The sequence below is a fragment of the Sus scrofa genome, chromosome 5 (genome assembly GCF_000003025.6).
Source record: "Sus scrofa isolate TJ Tabasco breed Duroc chromosome 5, Sscrofa11.1, whole genome shotgun sequence".
Lineage (NCBI taxonomy): Eukaryota > Metazoa > Chordata > Mammalia > Artiodactyla > Suidae > Sus > Sus scrofa.
The window spans coordinates 1,296,902-1,314,310 of record NC_010447.5 but is presented as its reverse complement, the minus strand read 5'-3'; the positions used below and the strand labels follow the sequence as shown (position 1 = coordinate 1,314,310).

The 17,409-nt window shown below is 61.3% G+C and overlaps 1 protein-coding gene across 1 annotated transcript; it reads left to right on the top strand.

Moving 5' to 3' along the window:
- On the top strand, positions 9,873 to 15,503 carry LOC106506827. The gene is made up of 2 exons (XM_021093105.1): positions 9,873 to 10,650; positions 14,256 to 15,503. The coding sequence occupies exons 1-2, from the start codon at positions 10,317 to 10,319 to the stop codon at positions 14,732 to 14,734; spliced, it is 813 nt and encodes a 270-aa protein (XP_020948764.1). The 5' UTR covers positions 9,873 to 10,316; the 3' UTR covers positions 14,735 to 15,503.

Here is a 17,409-nt window from a genome sequence, read left to right as displayed (position 1 = left end):
CCGGCCCCACTCCAGTGCCTGCCCTTGGCCAGGCAGGAGGCCTGGGCTGCCCAGAGCCCAGCAGGCCTCCCCGGACGCCATCTGATGCCAGCATCCCCCCTGCAGCCCCCGGCCGGCTCTCCCGGTCCCTCCCTCCCTCACTCATTCCCAGCTTCCGCAGGGCCGCCCGCAGACCGGGCGCCCCGCTCACGGCCGAGCCCACATGGATCAGCAAAATCCGGTCAGGGGGGCTTCAACCCAGAGAGAGGAACACAGCCTGCCGGAAGGAAGTCAAGGAAGCCTGCCTGGAGGAGGTGGCGGCTTGGCTGGGGGCAGTCGCTCCAGGGATGAAAAAGCACAGGGACAGCAGCCAGGCACACAAACATAGACACACACTCATAGAAACACACACCGACACACACACACACAGACTCGCATAGACACAGACACACATACAGCCTGGACACGGATCAGAGACCCCTGGACTGCGGAGGTTCCGAGGGTCCCTTCAAACAGCAGATCCCTTTAGCCCAATCGAAGCTCCCGGCGGCCGGCATGCAAACTGGACAAGGAGCTGCCCAGGGGGAGGCCACCTTCCCTGGCTGGGCATTGGGGGCCCTGGGGCCTCTGAAACTCTGGGCTTTTGGCTGTGGGTGTCCCTGGGGGTCCGGGGGTCCCTGGGGGTGGGGTTTCCGTGCCACCTTCAGGGTCCTGGCCTGATGCCTTGAGGTCGGGGTGTGTCTGCATCGCAGGGCTGCTCAACAGGGAAGGCCTAGCGCCTCTTCTATCCCTCTGATGTCCAGAGTCCTGGGCAGAGGGCTCCCAGCGGGCCAGCCACGACCACACACACACACACACACACACACAGACGCACACAGACACACACTCATAGAAACACACACCGACACACATACACACAGACTCGCATAGACACAGACACACATACAGACACACACACACACACACAGACAGACACACACATGGACACACACAGACAGGCACAGACACACACACGCTGACACACAGACACAAAGACACACACACACACACATACCAGGCGTTGTGGGTCTCCGCCGGGACCCCATCCCAGGTTGCCCACTTCCAGGCTTCAGGCTCTGTGCTCATGGGCACCCTGGCACTGGTCTGCATTTGCCCTGAAGGGGGGTCCACACCCGAGGCTGAGGGCCAGGCAGGTGTGCTCACCACGCCCTGGGGGATCCAGTCGCAGCTCACTTTTGGGTTCTGTCACTTTGATGTTTTACTGGTGGGAAACTGAGGCTCTGGGAGGCTAAGGAGCTTGCCCAAGGCCACACGGTGGTATGAGGTGGGGGCTGGCGCTCAGAGCCGGGAAGGACTCAGAAGTCAGTCCTGCGCGGGGCAGGGGCTCCAGTTTACGAGCAGTCACTGCGGTCAGACTCAAGGCAGACCCTGGCTGCAGTTTTTCAGGAAAGAAAGGGACCAAGAGCCTGGGTCACCTCACTGCCCCGTGTGCTCCTGTGTGCAGCCGCCTGCCCAGCCTGCCTGGGCACCCCCCGGGGGAGCGGAGGGCGCTCACGGGAGGACGCACCCCCACCCCCGGCCCACCCGTGCGCCCCGAGCCTGTCCGACCCTGTGAGTGCAGCATGAGGGGCAGGCTCTGTGCAGTGAGGTCTGAGGGTTTCTTCACGAGCAGCGCCTGGAGTCAAGGCACAGGTGGCAGCAGCCACGGAGGAAACCAGGCAGCCCCGGGGCCCAGCCCACCCTGATCCTGGGGAGGGGGCTCCACACGGGGAGCTCCGGGGCCCTGAGGTTGGAGGCGGCCACCAGACGCTTCCTGGGCCCCAGCTTTAGCAGGATGTTACCTGGCCACTAGCTGCCCTTGGCTCCACCTTGGAAAGAAAGGAGACAGATGCTCAGATGAGACCTTCAAACACTGGGCTGGATCCTCCCTGATGGACGCTCCTCTCCCAGAACACCCCTCGGCCCTCCTGTGCCCTCTGGTCCAGGCTGGACTGTGGGGACACGATGGGGCAGTGTCCCCAACTGAGACCCCCAGGACTAGCCCAGGGCAGCGGGTGTGGACAGGTTTGGGAGTCCAGGCACGGCTGTCCTGAGACCCCTCTGCTCCCTCCAGGGGCCCCAGCGCTGGAACCACCTGCACAGGACTGGGCTCCCTCCTCCCACGGTTGACATCTGGAGGGGAGACACCCGTTCCCAAGGTCATGGGGAAGGACAGGCTCCGTGAGGGACTTCAGGGGGGACAGGACACCCAGCCCTGGCACCCGGAGGAGGAAGGAGGGCCTGGGGGAGTGACCACTGGTGGGTCTGGGTGTGCGGCTAGAGGCCAGGAAGCAGCATGATGGGCTGACTTGGGCCAGCCCCCGACCCTCCTCAGCCTCTCAGCCAGGCCTGTCCTGGACTCAGCCCTGGCTCAGTAAATCACTGCCCCAGCCTGTCCCTCACCCTCTCTCCCCAGCACCCAGGCCCCTCCCCAGCACCCAGGCCCCTCCCCCAGCATCCCAGGCCCTTCTCCAGCATCCCAGGCCCCTCCCCAGCATCCCAGGCCCTTCTCCAGCTCCCAGGCCCTTCTCCAGCTCCCAGGCCCCTCCCCAGCATCCCAGGCCCTTCTCCAGCTCCCAGGTCCCTCCCCAGCATCCCAGGCCCTCCCCAGCATCCCAGGTCCTTCTCCAGCTCCCAGACCCCTGCCTCAGCATCCCAGGCCCCTCCCCCAGCATCCCAGGCCCTTCTCCAGCTCCCAGGCCCCTGCCTCAGCATCCCAGGCCCCACCCCAGCTCCCAGGCCCCTCCCCCAGCATCCCAGGCCCCTCCCCAGCATCCCCACCCTCCGAGGTGGGTTGAGGAGCGTCTGCCCCCTGCTCAGCTTCCTTTCCTCGCTGAGTTCATGGGCCAAACCAGGCCTGGCTGCAGACGGGAGACTGTGGACGCCAGAAATTCCTGAAACGCAGAATCTGAGCAGGGTCCCCTCCCTGTCCTCTCTGTGGCTCTCACTCTGGGCCTCACCTGAAGGTCCGGACGGCGCTCACGTCCCACCTCAGCCTCCCTGCAGCCCGTGTGGGCGGGATGGTCGCCCGGATTTGGGGAGAAAAAGAGCTGTGGGTCCCGGCCCTCCCCACGCCCCCATCACAGGGACGCGTCCTCAGCCCTTCTGATGCTGCCTCTTCTGTCTTCTCTAGTTAACTAATGAATTGCTCCTCTCCCACTTTTCAGCGCATTCCAACTGCTGTGGGACAAGCGGTGATGAGCGCAGAGGGCGACGTGGAGATGCACACCCAGGACAGCGCCTCCCCTCCCCCCACCCCCACCGCCGCGTCTCCCTGCAGCCTGGAGCAGCCGGGAGCCCGGAAGTGGCTTTGCTGGACCCAGGGAGACACCCATCGTGGCCTGGACCTTTGAAGGAGGGCGGCCTCACCCCAGGACAGACCTGGGAACCCCAGAGAGGGTCTGGGTGCCGGAGGAGTGTTCCAGAACCTTCCACGTCTGTCTACACTGCATCGAGAAGGTGCTTCCTGACTCCGTGGGTCTTCCTCTGGGCTCTTTCCCCGAGCAGCCCGCACCTGGCTGCGGAGCTCCAGGTCCCTTTCCTCAGCAGCGATCCGTGTCCAGAGCCCACGTTCCCGAGGCCCTAAGCACCTGGGGGCGGGGCTTCATGGGCTTGGGCAAAGGGGTCCCTTGTGCCTGGCCCGGGGCCAGGAGGTGGCAGCCTGTGCTCAGTGGCTGTGCCTGAACAGAATGAGTAAGTGATGGAGAAGGAACAGCCCCAGATGGAGCGGCCACGCCCACTCTCCCAGGGACCCCGGAAGGTTCTGATGTCCCCAAGCTGGACCTGGGCGTCTGACCTCTGGATTTAAGCTCTGGTCAAATGAGCGATGATCTCAGAGATTCCAATAAGGCCGCACAATCGAGAAGGAGCCATCCCTCGGTGGCGGTGCCCTCGCCGAGGTCACAAAGGGGCCTGTGCTGATGGAAACGCCTTCTCCCTTTCAGACCGGGGTCCCTCACGGGCAGCCGCAGCCTCACTCTGCTTCCTCATCTCCCTCCTCAGGTCCATGGTAAATAGAATCCACAAACAATCAGAGCGTGAGGCCATCCGCCGGGCTTGGAAGCAAAGCCCGGCGCTCCGTGGGGGGGCCGGGATGCGGATGGTGCCTGCTTCCCACCCTGAGAGCGGAGAGCGGCCGCCGGGCTGGCCAGCAGCTCGCTTCCCGCTCCATCCCCCACCTTAATGGCCCCCAGGGTCCCCAGAGCTGAGAAACTGGGCCGAGGCAGTACCATGTAGCCGGAAGATGGGCTGCCTGGGCGCGCAGGGGACGGAGCACAGCTCTGCTTCTCGGGCAGCCCATCTGCAGGGCCAGAGCGACGCCTGCCTGCGCCTGCGAGGGAGCTACGTGTCCAGGAGGCAGAGGTCTGAGAAGGCGGGACTCAGCCGGCCAGCTGCCCACCAGGAGCCTGGCCCTCCAGACAGGAGGAGGGGCCGGGATGGCGGAGGGGAGGGCCGAGGGTTTGCGGGTGGGGCTTCCAGTGGAGACCACGTCATTTTCACTCTGACCAGCCTGGTGGCCGGAGGCTCCAAGCCTGTGTCTGGCAGGTCTGCCTGCCCTTTAAGTGGGGATTCTCACCTGGACGACTGCCACTGCCCGAGTGACATGCCCCCCTGTGCACCTGCTGCTGTTCTGAGTGCCTCCCACCCAAGAGGCAGGCACGGCTGGGGACATGAGGCCTTTCTGCCCTCCAGAGTCCCCAGCCCTGACCTCCCTTCCACCAGAGCTGTTCTGCTCTAGGTTTCGGGCTGTGCCGGCCGCCCTGGCCAGCCGGGCCTGGAGAAGGCTTGGTGCCCCAGCTCTGTGTTCCCAGGTTGGCTCAGGACGGAAGGCTCAGCCCAGTCTCTGTGCCCCTGGGGGCCACCCTGGGGGCGGGACAGATGGGGTCAGAAACGCCTGTGGGAAGGGGACCTCCCTAGTCCAGTGAGAAGCGAGGTCCCCCCCACCCCAGGTGTGTGTCCAGCTCGGGAGGTGGGGAGAGCTCAGAAAGCTGCCCTTGGACATGCAGCCCAGCTGCAAGGGGGCGGGGGTCATGCTGAGCTCAGGAGGGCCCCGCACTTGCTTCCATGCTCTGCTGTCATCCCGAAACTCTTAATTTCATCTTGTGTTTTATAAGTGAGACTTAATGGGACATCGGGGCCTGTGCACGAGCCCTTGAGGTCCCTGCGTGTTCCCGCTGCCACCTGTCACGCTTTGTTCCTAGAGAGCATTTGTGGTGCCCATGAACTTGGGTTTCCTGGGGACCTGCGTGGACATCGTGAACAGGCGAGGGCTGCACCTGGGTGAGCTGGAGGGGAGAGGGCGCGGACAGGCCCTGAAAGGCCGTCTTTTCCCCTCAAACCGGAACTTGCTTCAAACACAGAAGGGACGCAGGGGTTCTGATGACCCTAAGTGGCCACAGGCCGTGCGGCCTCTTTGTCTCTCCTTGTGTTGCGCTCAGAGAGATGAGGGAGGATGGCTGAGTGTGCTTAGCGCCGTTTCCCGTTGGACAGAACGAGGTCCCCCTGCGTCTAGGCGCGGAGGCCTCACAATGGTGTAACTGCAGTGGCTCTGCACGCTCAGTGTGAACAGAGAAATGCACGCCAGCGATGTCAGGTTTGAGCGCCTTTGTCTGGAATGACATTAAATAGCAAGTGAAAAGAGCGGCGGGAGAGAGGCCGTGAAAGAAGCAACGAGCCTCACATCTTAATATCTTGAGAGGGACGTGCTTGGTGCTTTGCAACAAGGTTCCTGCGAATATCCCTTCCCCTTGTCCTCAAGCCCCCGACACTGAGTCCCCTGCTGAGTTTAGGATTAATCTCTCTACCCAAGACTTCAACCCCTTTCTTGTCCCGCCCCTGTTCCCATCAGGACTGGGGCGTATCAGAGAAAAGGGGGGGCTGGAACCAAGCAGGACTCTGCAGGGCTTCCTTGGTACAAAAGCCCCTCCGTGTCCCCCATTTCTTGTTTATACAAAAAAGGCTTTAGTCTCCTAAGCCTTCCCTGAGTTCCCAAGAGCAGACACAAGCAGTAATGATTAGAACAAGTGTCGCAGGACCCCCGGTTCCTCCTGAAGGGATACAGAACACAATCTGAGCTATAGCTGCGTTGTTCTATAGAATCTAAGACCCCCCCCGCCCCACCCCCCACCTGGCGGAGGATGGCAGCTCCCTGCTGACCACAGATCCGCAGACCCAGACTGGTCGGACCCAGAAGGTTGAGTATTAAGACTTCTGAAACATCTCCCTGTTACTTCATCACCAGCCAATCAGAAGGTCCACAAGCTGGTCACACACCCCACTCCCTCTCCCCAACACTGCCCTTAAAAACCCTGTTGGAAGTTCCCATCACGGCACAGCGGAAGCAATTCCGACTAGGAACCATGAGGTTGCGGGTTCGATCCCTGGCCTGGCTCAGTGGGTTAAGGATCCGGCATTGCTGTGAGCTGTGGTGTAGGCCAGCGGCTGTAGCTCCAATTGGACTCCTATCCTGGGAACCTCCATATGCCGTGGGTGCGCCCTAAAAAGACAAAAGACAAAAACAAAAAACCTTGCCTGAAAGTCACCAGAGTTCAAGTCTGCAGTGCCTTCTTGGTGCTTGGCGCCCTGTAAACACAGCCTTACTCTGCGGCAAACATCTGCTGGCGAGCTTAGCCTTCTCTTGTGCCTCAGGCACATGAGCCCTTGCTGGGTGACCACAGCTATGCCTTCCAGCCCCGGGAGCAGGTGGGGCTACGGCAGGGATGGATGCTAGACAGCCAACAGCACGCGCTTTTGATTGGGGACGGGCAGGGACGAGAGACCTGCCTAGGAGCGTGTCCTGGGAACCGGATGAGCTTTCTGACACCTCCAGAGCTCCTGCTCTAAGGAAACCCTCTGAAGGTGGGCATCTCGCTTCGTGCGGCCTCATTGCCAGGCTCCCCACCAAGGGGCCCGGGCAGAGGCGGGCAGACCCACTGGACAAGTGTGGGGACGGTCCTAGGCCGAGAAGGTGATTCCAGACAAGTGCCATTGTCCTGGGGACAGAGAGGAGCTTGTCCACCGGCGCCTCCGAGTGACTTTTAGAAAGTGTCCCTCAGTCTGCTCTGCCCCGAGAGAGACCACTGGGTTGTGCTGACACTTTGTTGCTGAAGACCCTGGTGTGGGAAGAGTGACACGCAAGCTTTCCAGCCGCAGAGGAAGCGGAGGCTCTCAATATTCCAGCAACACGGAGCCCTGCTCCTCAAAGCCTGGACATGATAATGGGCAGAGGTGAGGAGCCTCGCGGCATGTCTCTGGCGGGCACGTTGGTGCTCGGAGCATCATTCAAGGTGCCCACTGCCACGGCCTCACCGGGAGGCTAAATGATGCCGAGTGACAGCTGACAGCCTTGTTGCCTTGGAGGGAGGGCACCTTCCCCACGTGCGGGAATCTAGCGTCTCCAGCTGTGGGGGCAAGAGCCGATGACAGCCCGTCCGTCGGGGTTTTGACACAGCTTCGCGCTTGGCATTCCGCTAATGAGGAACCACTCTCACATCCTAAGAGCCTGTTTCCCAAAAGGGGAGTGAACACGCCTCGGTGAAATTAAGACAACTTTGACAGGGACACGGAGCGAGCCTTAATCGCCTTCCCCCGCCCCTTCCAACCCCAGTGGGTGCAGCTGTCATCACTGCGCCTCCATAACCTGCACGAGACGCACCCAGCGGAGAAGAGCCATGGGTTCAACGTTGGTACATGCGACCCCGCCACAGCCCAAGATGGTGCCTGGGACTTCAGGACAGAGTCCCAAGGAGGGCAGCCCTGTCACTGCAGACGCACTGTCACTGGTGTGTAGGACCCAGGGATGCTGTGGTCCCCAAGCCTCCAGGACAGGCCAGCTTGGGCCTCACTGGAGGCCTTGGACCTCAGGGAAGGGGACCCAGCCTCAGCTCCCCGGGGCCGGGGCCGTGCACTAGCTTCCCCAGCGCAGGGGCTCCCAGGATCTGTCCTCTGCCGAGCGGGAGTCCTGGCAAGTGTGGACGGCGGAGGGATCGTGAGGGGTTGGGCTCCGCCCTTCGCTGGTCTCGCAGGGAGCAGGAAACACGGCGTCAGAGCCCCGGGCCTGTCCCTGGGTCTCTGCCCCGGGACCCAGACCTTGGTTGCTGCTTTGCTTTCAGTTAAAGTTTCGCGAACACAGCTCTTTTACCAGCACAGGGACCCCCTGGGGCCTCCAGGGTCTGGAGGAAAAGGGAAACCCAGGGGACCCCTGGGGCTCCTGAGGCCCAGGACGGGATGGGGAACGAGTGGAGCGGGGCCAGGGGCCTTTATCGAGCCCAGGCCACGCCCTCCTCACCAGCCCTGCCTTCCCCACTCCCCGGCACGGTCACCCATGTCGCCGCATCAGTGAAGGCCGTGGCGGGACGCAGGCTTTGTCAGCGTCCTGGGGCTTCTGGACAAAGCACAGATGGGCCTTAAACAGCAGCAGGGAAGCCAGGATCTGAGGTCCAGGTGGGGGCAGGGCTGCTCCTCTAGAGGCTCGGAGGGCAGGAAGGGTCAGCTCCAGCCTCTCCCGGCCCTGGGGCCGCAGGGGCCCCTTGGCGTGCCCTGGGTCAGCCTCTCCCTGTGTCTTTGCTCCTCTTTCCTCTGCAGCTGTCTGTCTGTTTGGCGACTTTCGCCTTTATTCAGGATTAGACCTGCTGGATTACGATGAGGGTCCACCCCAATGACCTGATCTAAACCTGACCTGCAAAGACCTTGCTTCCAAGTGAGTCAAGTTCAAGGTGCAAGGGGTTAAGACGGAGGCTTCTTAGGGGGGCAGGGGGAGGCACGATTAAGCCACAGCCTCTTTGGGGGGGGGGGCTTGCTCTTGTGGGCTTCTGGCTTCTTGCCTATGAGAGGTCTCCCCAGCCCTGAAAAGAAGCCCCTAGATGTCAATGCCCTAACTTATTTTGCATGTTTTATTCTTTTTTTCTTTTTATGGCTGCGCTCGAGGCCTGTGGAAGCTCCCCAGCCCGAGATGGAATTTGAGCTGCAGCTGTGACCAGAGCCACGGCAGTTGGATTCTTAACCCACTGAGCCACAGTGGGAACTCCTTGTATGTTTTATTCTGAATACCCAGGATGGACAAATTGCAAGGGAGACCAACATCAGAAATGCAGATGTCCTACAGAGTGCAACTAGGAAAAGGTACAAGACCCGGATCCAAAGAAATGCACCTGTCTAGTAACACGTGGACGGGGCTGCAGAGGCCCTGCCCGCAGGACGGGAGGGTGGAAATCTGACTCAGTTTCCCTCATCTGGCCCGGGACCCACCTGTGCACCTGGAGCTGAAATGGCTTCCTCCTGGGGTCTCGAGAACAGCCAGGTCTCCACTCAGGACACCCCGGCTCCCTCTGTAGCAGGAAGATCCAAGGGTCTGGTGCTCCAGTCTCTGTAGCTGAAACCTTGGCCACTTCTTGGAATCTGTGCCAGCCTCCAGGTGCCCAGGGAGTGCCACCCACTGCTTGTAAGAGCAGCCTCTCCTCTGCTGTGCTCCGTTCCCCCCGCCCTTGGCGCTGGGCTAGCTCATCCCAGACAGACTCTTGAGGGGGGCTTTGCAGGAGTTTGGGGAGTTCCTGAGAGATGCTGCAGGACCAGCACAGCTCCAGCAGAGATCCAGGGTCGGGGAGAGGAGCGGTCTGTGAAGGGGGCTCAGCCAGGACCAGACACATTCTGGGGCGGCAGGTCTTTGCTGAGGAGGGGGCAATGGCCAACCCAGGCCCCTCGAAAGCTGGTGAGGACACACAGCGGGGACAGCGTTGGGGGAGGGGACGGGACTTGAGCCCATGCCTTGCACCTGAGAGCCAATCCACTCCCCCGCACCACCCCCCAGGCTGGAACCATCATCAGAGGTTTGTTCTCCATAAAGAGAACCTCTGGCCATTTGTCGCTCTGGCCATCAGCCTGTGAATTCAAATCTGAAAGTTAAATCACAGCCAATTGTCACTGTGGCTGTTGCCAAGGCTTGAGAGCTGCACGCGGGGACTGTTTCGGGAAATGACTCACCAGGAAAAATATTTTCTGCTCATCTGAGGGTTTTGCCGCAGGGGATTAAGCACATGCACTTGAAACGCACATTCAGGGTGTTGGTGTAAAGTCTGACCTTTCCCAGCGACGCAGTTTCCAGAGCCTGGTCTTCTGGCCCCGGGGCTAACTTCCTGGTCAGCGCTCCGTGCCAGCCTCCCACGCCAGCACCTGCCGCCTGGCTATGTGCTGGAAAACAGAAGCGCTGTGGCGGGGCAGTGGTGTTCTCCGAAAACGCGTGCCCACTTGGAAGCTGTGATGGAATTCGGGTCTTTGAGGCTGGGGTTGGTGGGGATCCTGAGATGCCGTCCAGGGGAGTCGCCAATCCCGGGACGGAGTGTCCTGAGAAGGGACGGATGGGAAGACAGGCCCCCGGAGGCCCCTGTGAGGATGGAGGTAGAGTTGGGGGTGAGGTGGCCACAAGCCAAGGAAGCCTGGAGCCCCCCCACGTGGGACCCGGCAGGAAGGGTCCTCCCCCAGAGCCCAGAGACAAGCGCTTCTCTGATTGGCTGACGGCAACTTCTTCCGCCCCGCCTGCCTTGTGGATCAGAAGCATCTCCGGTGATGCAGCCGGAACGGGACACTGCAGGGACAACCTCAAGGCAGGTTGGATAAGACCCGGCCCCACAGACAGAGGTAAGCGTGTTAGACCTCAGACCCGCCTACGAGGACCGGGATCCCAGAGCCCCGAGCCCGCAGGTGCCGAGCAGGGTCCCCAGCGCCGGCCGCCCGGGACAGCCACGCGGTGCTCCCGGCCAGCTGCTGCTCCGCGGCCCCTGGACGGCTGCAGAGCCAGCCTGGAGGGCAGAGCCTGTGGCCTGCCGTCCCTTCTGCCCGGGCTTTGCCCCTCCCCCACCTGGGCAATTCTCCTCGGGACGCCCAGCGCCAGCGGAGCGGGTGTGGGGAGGGGGTGCGGTGCCCCCGTGCAGGACCCTCAGCGGCCTGGCAGCGAAGGCCGTGCGCGGGCCCTGGCGCCGCCGCCAGGTGGATGTGTTCCTCCGCGCAGTGGGCGCCGTGAAGGTGGCGTCTGCTCCGGGCCGTCTTAGCGTGGCTGCTGCAGCAAAACCCCACCGACCAGGCCCGAAACAGCAGAAAGCTCGTCCGACAGCTCTGGGGGCGGCGGGTCCCAGACGAGGGGCCCTGGCGAGGACCCTCTCCCAGGGGCAGACCTGACGTCTGGTACCTTCCAGTGGCAGAAGGAGAGCTCTGCGGGGTCTTTCTAAGGACTCTAACCCGGTTTACAGGGGCCCCACTGTCCTGACCCAATCACCTCCCCAAGGCCCCGCCTCCCAAGGCGTCACACGGGGAAGGTGGCTTTCCCGGGAATGCAGACATCCCGTCCCCCAAACGCGGGGGGACTTTTGTAAACTCTCCCTGGTGGACAAGTGAGAGCCTGGCCCCTGGTTCTCCATCCTGGCCGGCAGAGGCGTATTCCTAGCCCATAATCTCACCGGGGGCTGAGCCTGTGAGGACACAGCCGTGGCAGCGTGGACTGACCTCACGTGTGGTCACACCCGTGCCTATTCACAGCCTCAAGTCCTGGACACAGGAACCCCAGAAGGAAGGTGTGTAAGTCTCCCATTTCACAGATGAGCAACCCGAGGCCCAGCGAGTGTCAGCAGCTCCGCCTCCAGAGGGCAGCCGCAGGTGGAGCAGCCTGGCTCCTGAGCCCGAGCAAGACTCATCCTGGGAAGAAGCCGCCGGTCGAGGAAGCTGACCCATGTCTGGATGCCTGCCGTCCCTGCTTTGTCTGCGTCTTGTCTCAGAACCTCCCAGCTCGTCCGCGAGCTGTGAGCCGTGCGCTTGGCTGACCGTGATAAGAAATCCTTTTGGATAAAACTGACTGCCTCAGACGGGAAGCTGCAAATCGAATTAGATGTTTCCGATTAGGCCCGATCCGATCCTCGGCAAACAGGAAGCGTTGGAAGGAGGGGGCTCTGGGCTGCGAGGGCCCCAGGAGAGGGGCACCCAGGCTTTCCGAGGGTGTCAGTTAAAGGGCGCCACAGCCCCAACAAAGCCCGAGCTCCCGGATTCTGCCCCGCGCCTCGCCCACGTTTGCATCTAACTGGTTATTTAACCAGAGGGGTGGCCCTTACATCCAGGCCCCTTCCCGAGAGGCTCAGCCTAATCTTTGCAGTCAATGAAAAATAGGCAGCCGTTGTCCAGGACAGAAAGGATGGGTCTTTTAAGAGAAGGATCCCAACTCTCTCTCTGCCACCTCGCTCCCTAATTGGACTTGGTAAGACCGCTCTGCTGCTTCGAAAGGGGGGTAATTTCTGGCAATTTCATGGAGCTGTGCAGATGTGCCATCCTTTTTTTTTTTTTTTTTTTTTTTTTTTTTTTTTTTTTTTTTGTCTTTTAGGGCCACACCCAAGGCTTATGGACATTCCCAGGCTAGGGGTCAAATCAGAGCTTTAGCCTCTGGCCTACACCACAGCCACAGCAATACTAGATCTGAGCCACATCTGCAGCCTACACCACAGCTCATGACAATGCCGGATCCTTAACCCACTGAGTGAGGTCAGGGATCGAACCTGCGTCCTCATGGATGCTGGTCAGATTCGTTTCCGCTGAGCCACTTTGGGAACTCCACATATGCCGTCTTAACCAGGAGCCCCCGGGGTCCACATGGGCCCCATCTCTTCCCATCTGCGCAGACGCGGTGCAGAGGGGAGACTCCGGAACGTGCGGAGGCGTGTCCTTCCCTCCCTCGAGGCCTGCAGGGCCAGCCCCTGCCCCTCCCGAAGCCGACTCTGCCCCCCACCAGCTTGGTCAGACCTGCCCCCCCCCATCTTGTGCTGAGGCCCATCTCGCCTCCCCAGGCTGGCCCAGGGCCCGGGCCTCGGGGAGAAAGATAATACTTGGACTCACTGGATCTGTTCTTTGCTTCTTGGGAAGATGGAAAATAAGACGTGTGTGGGAATCGGCGGCACGCAGCCTCGGGGAAGCCCAGGCTCCCTGTTTCCTTGACACCAGTGACCTTGACCTCCGGGTCCGCAGGCAGCTGGCCGCGGACGCCTCTCCTGGTGTCCTTCTCCCCTCGCTGACGTCGGGCCGGCCACGGGGGGTGGCATGTCTAAGGCCACCTCCTCCGGCGGTACTGCATCACGGCCACCTCTGCCCGATGTTGTCTCCTTATTTTCTTGGGTTAAGCTTTCTGACTTTCGCGAGGCTGTGGGAAGAAGCAGGAATGATGTCCCCATTTAATCTCGCAGCATCAGGAGGCCCAGGCACCAGGTGGGTCTCCTGGGACCATGAGAATCAATTACGCGAGGAGAAAGCGCTCAGGAGGAGAAGCCCTATCAACACTCCTCACAGACATGCAGCCTCCCCGCTTGGGAAAGCAGCCGCGCTCATTCCCGCCGTCTCTGAAGGAAGCCACACGTCTACAGAGTTTTTCTCTGGGCTCAAGTGTTGAGTAAAGAACGCTGGGCGTGCGATGGCATGTCTAAGAGTGGACCAGGGCCAGCAGGCTTCCCCTCTGTCCTGAGCCCAGAAAGTGCCTGCAGACATCTCGCTGGAAGTTTCTAAGCAGAGGCTCCATCGCCAGCCCAGGGACCCACGGAGGAGGGTGGGACCATCAGACAGAGTGCCCATCTGTGCGAGTGACAGTGCCCACTGGCCGGGCATTTGGGAGCATCAGAGGTAGACATACGGATGACAGTGCTGGCGGTCCGTGGTCCCGTGGCTGGGGACTCCCTATGGCTCCTCACCCCGGGTGACACGGCAGAGATGCTGACCCACTCCCGGGCACTGCAGAAGGAGACACACAGAACCCGCGGGCCTCCCTTCCCCACGACGCCGTCTCGACCCCGAGGCCCTCCTGTATCCCTCCCCCCTCCCCATGACCGGAGGCGCACGGCCCGCTTTTCTGGGCCCCTGATAAAGGGAGCAAAGCCCCCTGAGCCCCGAGACCGGGGGAGGCATGCGAGGCCTCTGTGACACGCTCTTCAGAGGAGCAGGGGCAACAGTTTTCAGGCCCGGACGTGGGAGGGGGCCCTCCCTGCCGTGCACACGCACACACGTGCACGCACACCACACACCAGCCCTCCGCACCTGTCTGCACATCCCTGACACCTGGCCCTGCAGATCCAGATCCTGGAGACACCTGCGGGGGGGCCACCATGGGGGAGCGTGGGGGGGATCCTGCCCTGGCCGCTCAGGTCCCGAGAGGGCCTTTGGGTAGAAGCCGCTCGTGCTGGAGGCCAGTGGTTCTGATCTCAGCTCTGTCTTATTTTTAGTGCGTCTCTCAAAATTGCGTTGTCTCATCTGGGGAGTTTCATTGTCTGGCTGTGTCCGGCAGGCCCCGAAGGCGTCCGTGGGTGGAGCCACCTCACCTGCTGAGCCCCGTCGGAGGACGCGTCTCCATCCAGTTTTGCTTGGTCTCCTCTTGAGCCTGGGGGCTCCCCACCCAGATCAGCAGACGATGCCAGGAAGCGAGGGCCACGCCCTGGAGACCAGCCCTCGGCTGAAGTGGTTCCTGGCCCCCTCCTCCCTGGCGGACCTGTCCGCTCCGTCACCCTGGACCCAGATGCCCTTCAGACCCGCACTGCGTGTCAACACATCTCCAGCCCTCAGGGGTCCCGCGGGGCCTCAGAGACCCTCCAGCCCCCGCCGAGCCGACACAGGCGAGGTGCTCAGGGAGCCTCTCCTGGGGGCATGGGCACGCCCTGTGCTGTCGGGTGACGCCCGGGCCCCTGCCCGTATCCTCCGCCTTTAAGAAAGAGACACGAAGGGCAAAAAGTGGGCCCGCTGCTCAGAGGCCGGGAACAGGCTTCAGGCCAGGCGGTGGGCTCTCTCCATTCCGGCCCACCCCTGCCGGGCCCGGCCCCGCCCGTCACCCCACAGCAGACCTCACCCACCTGTCCCCTTTCGTGACCCTGCTGTCGAGTGAGAGGTGGTCTCTTCACTGTGCATCTCTTCACGGCTTTGTCTCTCGCACAGAAATGCTGCCCAGGGGCCGGGGAGCGGGACGTCCGCCCTGCTGCAACTGTCGCAGGTCACAGCGCGCCGGGCGCCAGGGGCCTGCACTCGTCCCGCGTGCGTTTTCACCATTTGGAGCTGAAAACATCACTGTTCCTGACGTGAGCTGCCGGCCACCGATGGCAGCCCCTCTTCCCCGACGCTTTCACCCTCCTGAGATGCTGGTGACCCTTGCTGTCCAGAGAGAAGGAGGCCCCTCCCACCGCTGCTGCGGGCGGCGCGACCTGGGTGTGCGACGTTCATTTCTGGTGAGGAATCCGGGGCCAGCGCGTCAGAACTGGCCTTCCTCTGCAGCTGCCGAGCCAGGGCCTGATCCCGGCCGGTTCACCCAAGATTTGAAAAAGATTAGGGTTCTTGGCTGGTGTCTGGTCTTTGCAGGGAAAGCCCAGAATACAGGGTTTCCACGAGGGGCGCCTGTCTGCGCAGACTCACCGCCCCCAGGAGAGGCAGCGATGCCTCGGTCAGGGTCCTTAAGGGCCGTCTAATGGGCAGGTCTCCGCCCCCCCGCCCACCCCACCTGCCCTGGCGAACACTTTCTCTAGAAAAGGACCCCTTGTTTCCCTGAGGGTCATAAGAAAACAACTCCAGGCTGTCAGTGGGTTAATTTAATGAGTGAAAGCACAGAAAAGACATTGAAACCCATAAATGCAAGGAGTTGCTGTTGTGGCTCAGGGAGTAACCAACCCCAGGAATATCCATGAGGACTCAGGTTCGATCCTGGCCTCGCTCAGTGGGTTAAGGATCCGGCGTTGCCGTGGGCTATGGTGTAGGTTACAGACGAGGCTCAGACCCACAGTGTTGCTGTGGCTGTGGCGTAGGCCGGCAGCTGTAGCTGCGATTCGACCCCTAGCCTGGGAACTTCCATATGCCTCGGGTGCAGCCCTAAAAAGACAAAAAAAAAAAAAAAAGAAGAAAGGAAGGAAAAAGGAACCCACGGCTGCAGGAGTGAAGTGAGGTCACCCAAGTCACAGAGGCTGAAAGGATGTGAAAACTCTAAGAGGGAGACAAAAAGGCCAGTCAGCCATCAGCACCGTCACCCCTGCTCTCACCAAGAGAAATACGCTTTCTTCATGGGATATTGTGTTTTCAGTGAGTCTCGTAATGAAATTTTTGAAAACCCAGAGACGTTGATCCAAATTTTAGCTAGGAAGCCTATTATTAGAATTGATAACACCAGCCTAATGCATTCTAAGTTATGGGCACAGGAGATGATAAATCTTGGAAATTTGCATTGTATGAAAGTGTTTTAGTAGATGGTTTTGTAGTCAGGAAGATTAGCTGACTCTTTGATTGGCTGCTACAGTGCAGGAGAATAAAGACAGACGCGGAGCGATGCGCACACCCCTCCGGGGAGTGTTTGAGATGATGGACGGCCTTCTTGTTCGGCTCCGGCATTTGCTTCTAATCACCTGGCACCGGTCACTGTTTGGAGGCTGCCGTCCCCACCGCTGCGGAGGAGCCCGGGCCCCGCCCACGTCCGTCTTCTCCGCCACAGGAGTGCGCAGGGGGGAAGGTTCTTGGCTGCAGGGAGGCTTTCCGCCTGGGTGACTTTCCGCTGCCCACGCTTGGGAGGCTGTGTCCGCTCACCTGCTCCTCCGTGAGTCCCCGGGGGGCCTGGATGCTGGCCCCTCTCGGCTGGGCTTGGTGAGCCTGTGCCCTCCTCTGGCAGCAGGAAGGAAAACCCGAGAGTCCTGGGTTCTTAGGTCCTCTGCTGTCTCCCCGGCATGGAAGCTCTTCCCACCCCCTCCCCACCCCACCCCTGTCACTGTCACCAGGCCATAGATGTAACCCTGCCTGCGATGACATATGCCTGGAAATCAGGGGGCAACTTCAGGGCCGGGAGAGTCTCATTTCTCCAGGTCACAGATGGCGCTCGGATGAGAGCAGGGAGAGGGTACGCGGGCACCGGCTCGAATGCTGTGCCCCAGGCCCTCCAGGCACCCCTCCTCCCGGCCCTGGCACAGGGTCTCAGCGAGGCCACCTCGCCAGGATGGACGCCGTTCCCAGGCTGGAAGCACCTGACAAGGAGTTTGGAGTAGGCGTTGTAAAGAACACTTCAGCAATCAAGCACGAAGCCGAGACAAATCTCAGCAGCAAAACAGATCTATGGACAAGAACCACAGGCACATTACAGGACGGAAAGTGCGGGGACAAACACACCCACCTGCTGGACGGGCTCCACGCTGTAGTCGGGACAGCAGAGCAGAATCAATGCACTTGAGCACAGAATGACAGAATTCGCCCGAGAGAGAGAAATCGACAGAAAACAGAAACGGACCGTGCCTGTGGGACCTGTGGGAAGATGACAGAGACCCAGGGCTCCCACCAGCACGGTCCTGAGACAAGGAGGGAGGGGACGGGGCCGCGGGAGCATTTGCAGAAATACGGTTGAAAGTGGCCCAGAAGTGGCAA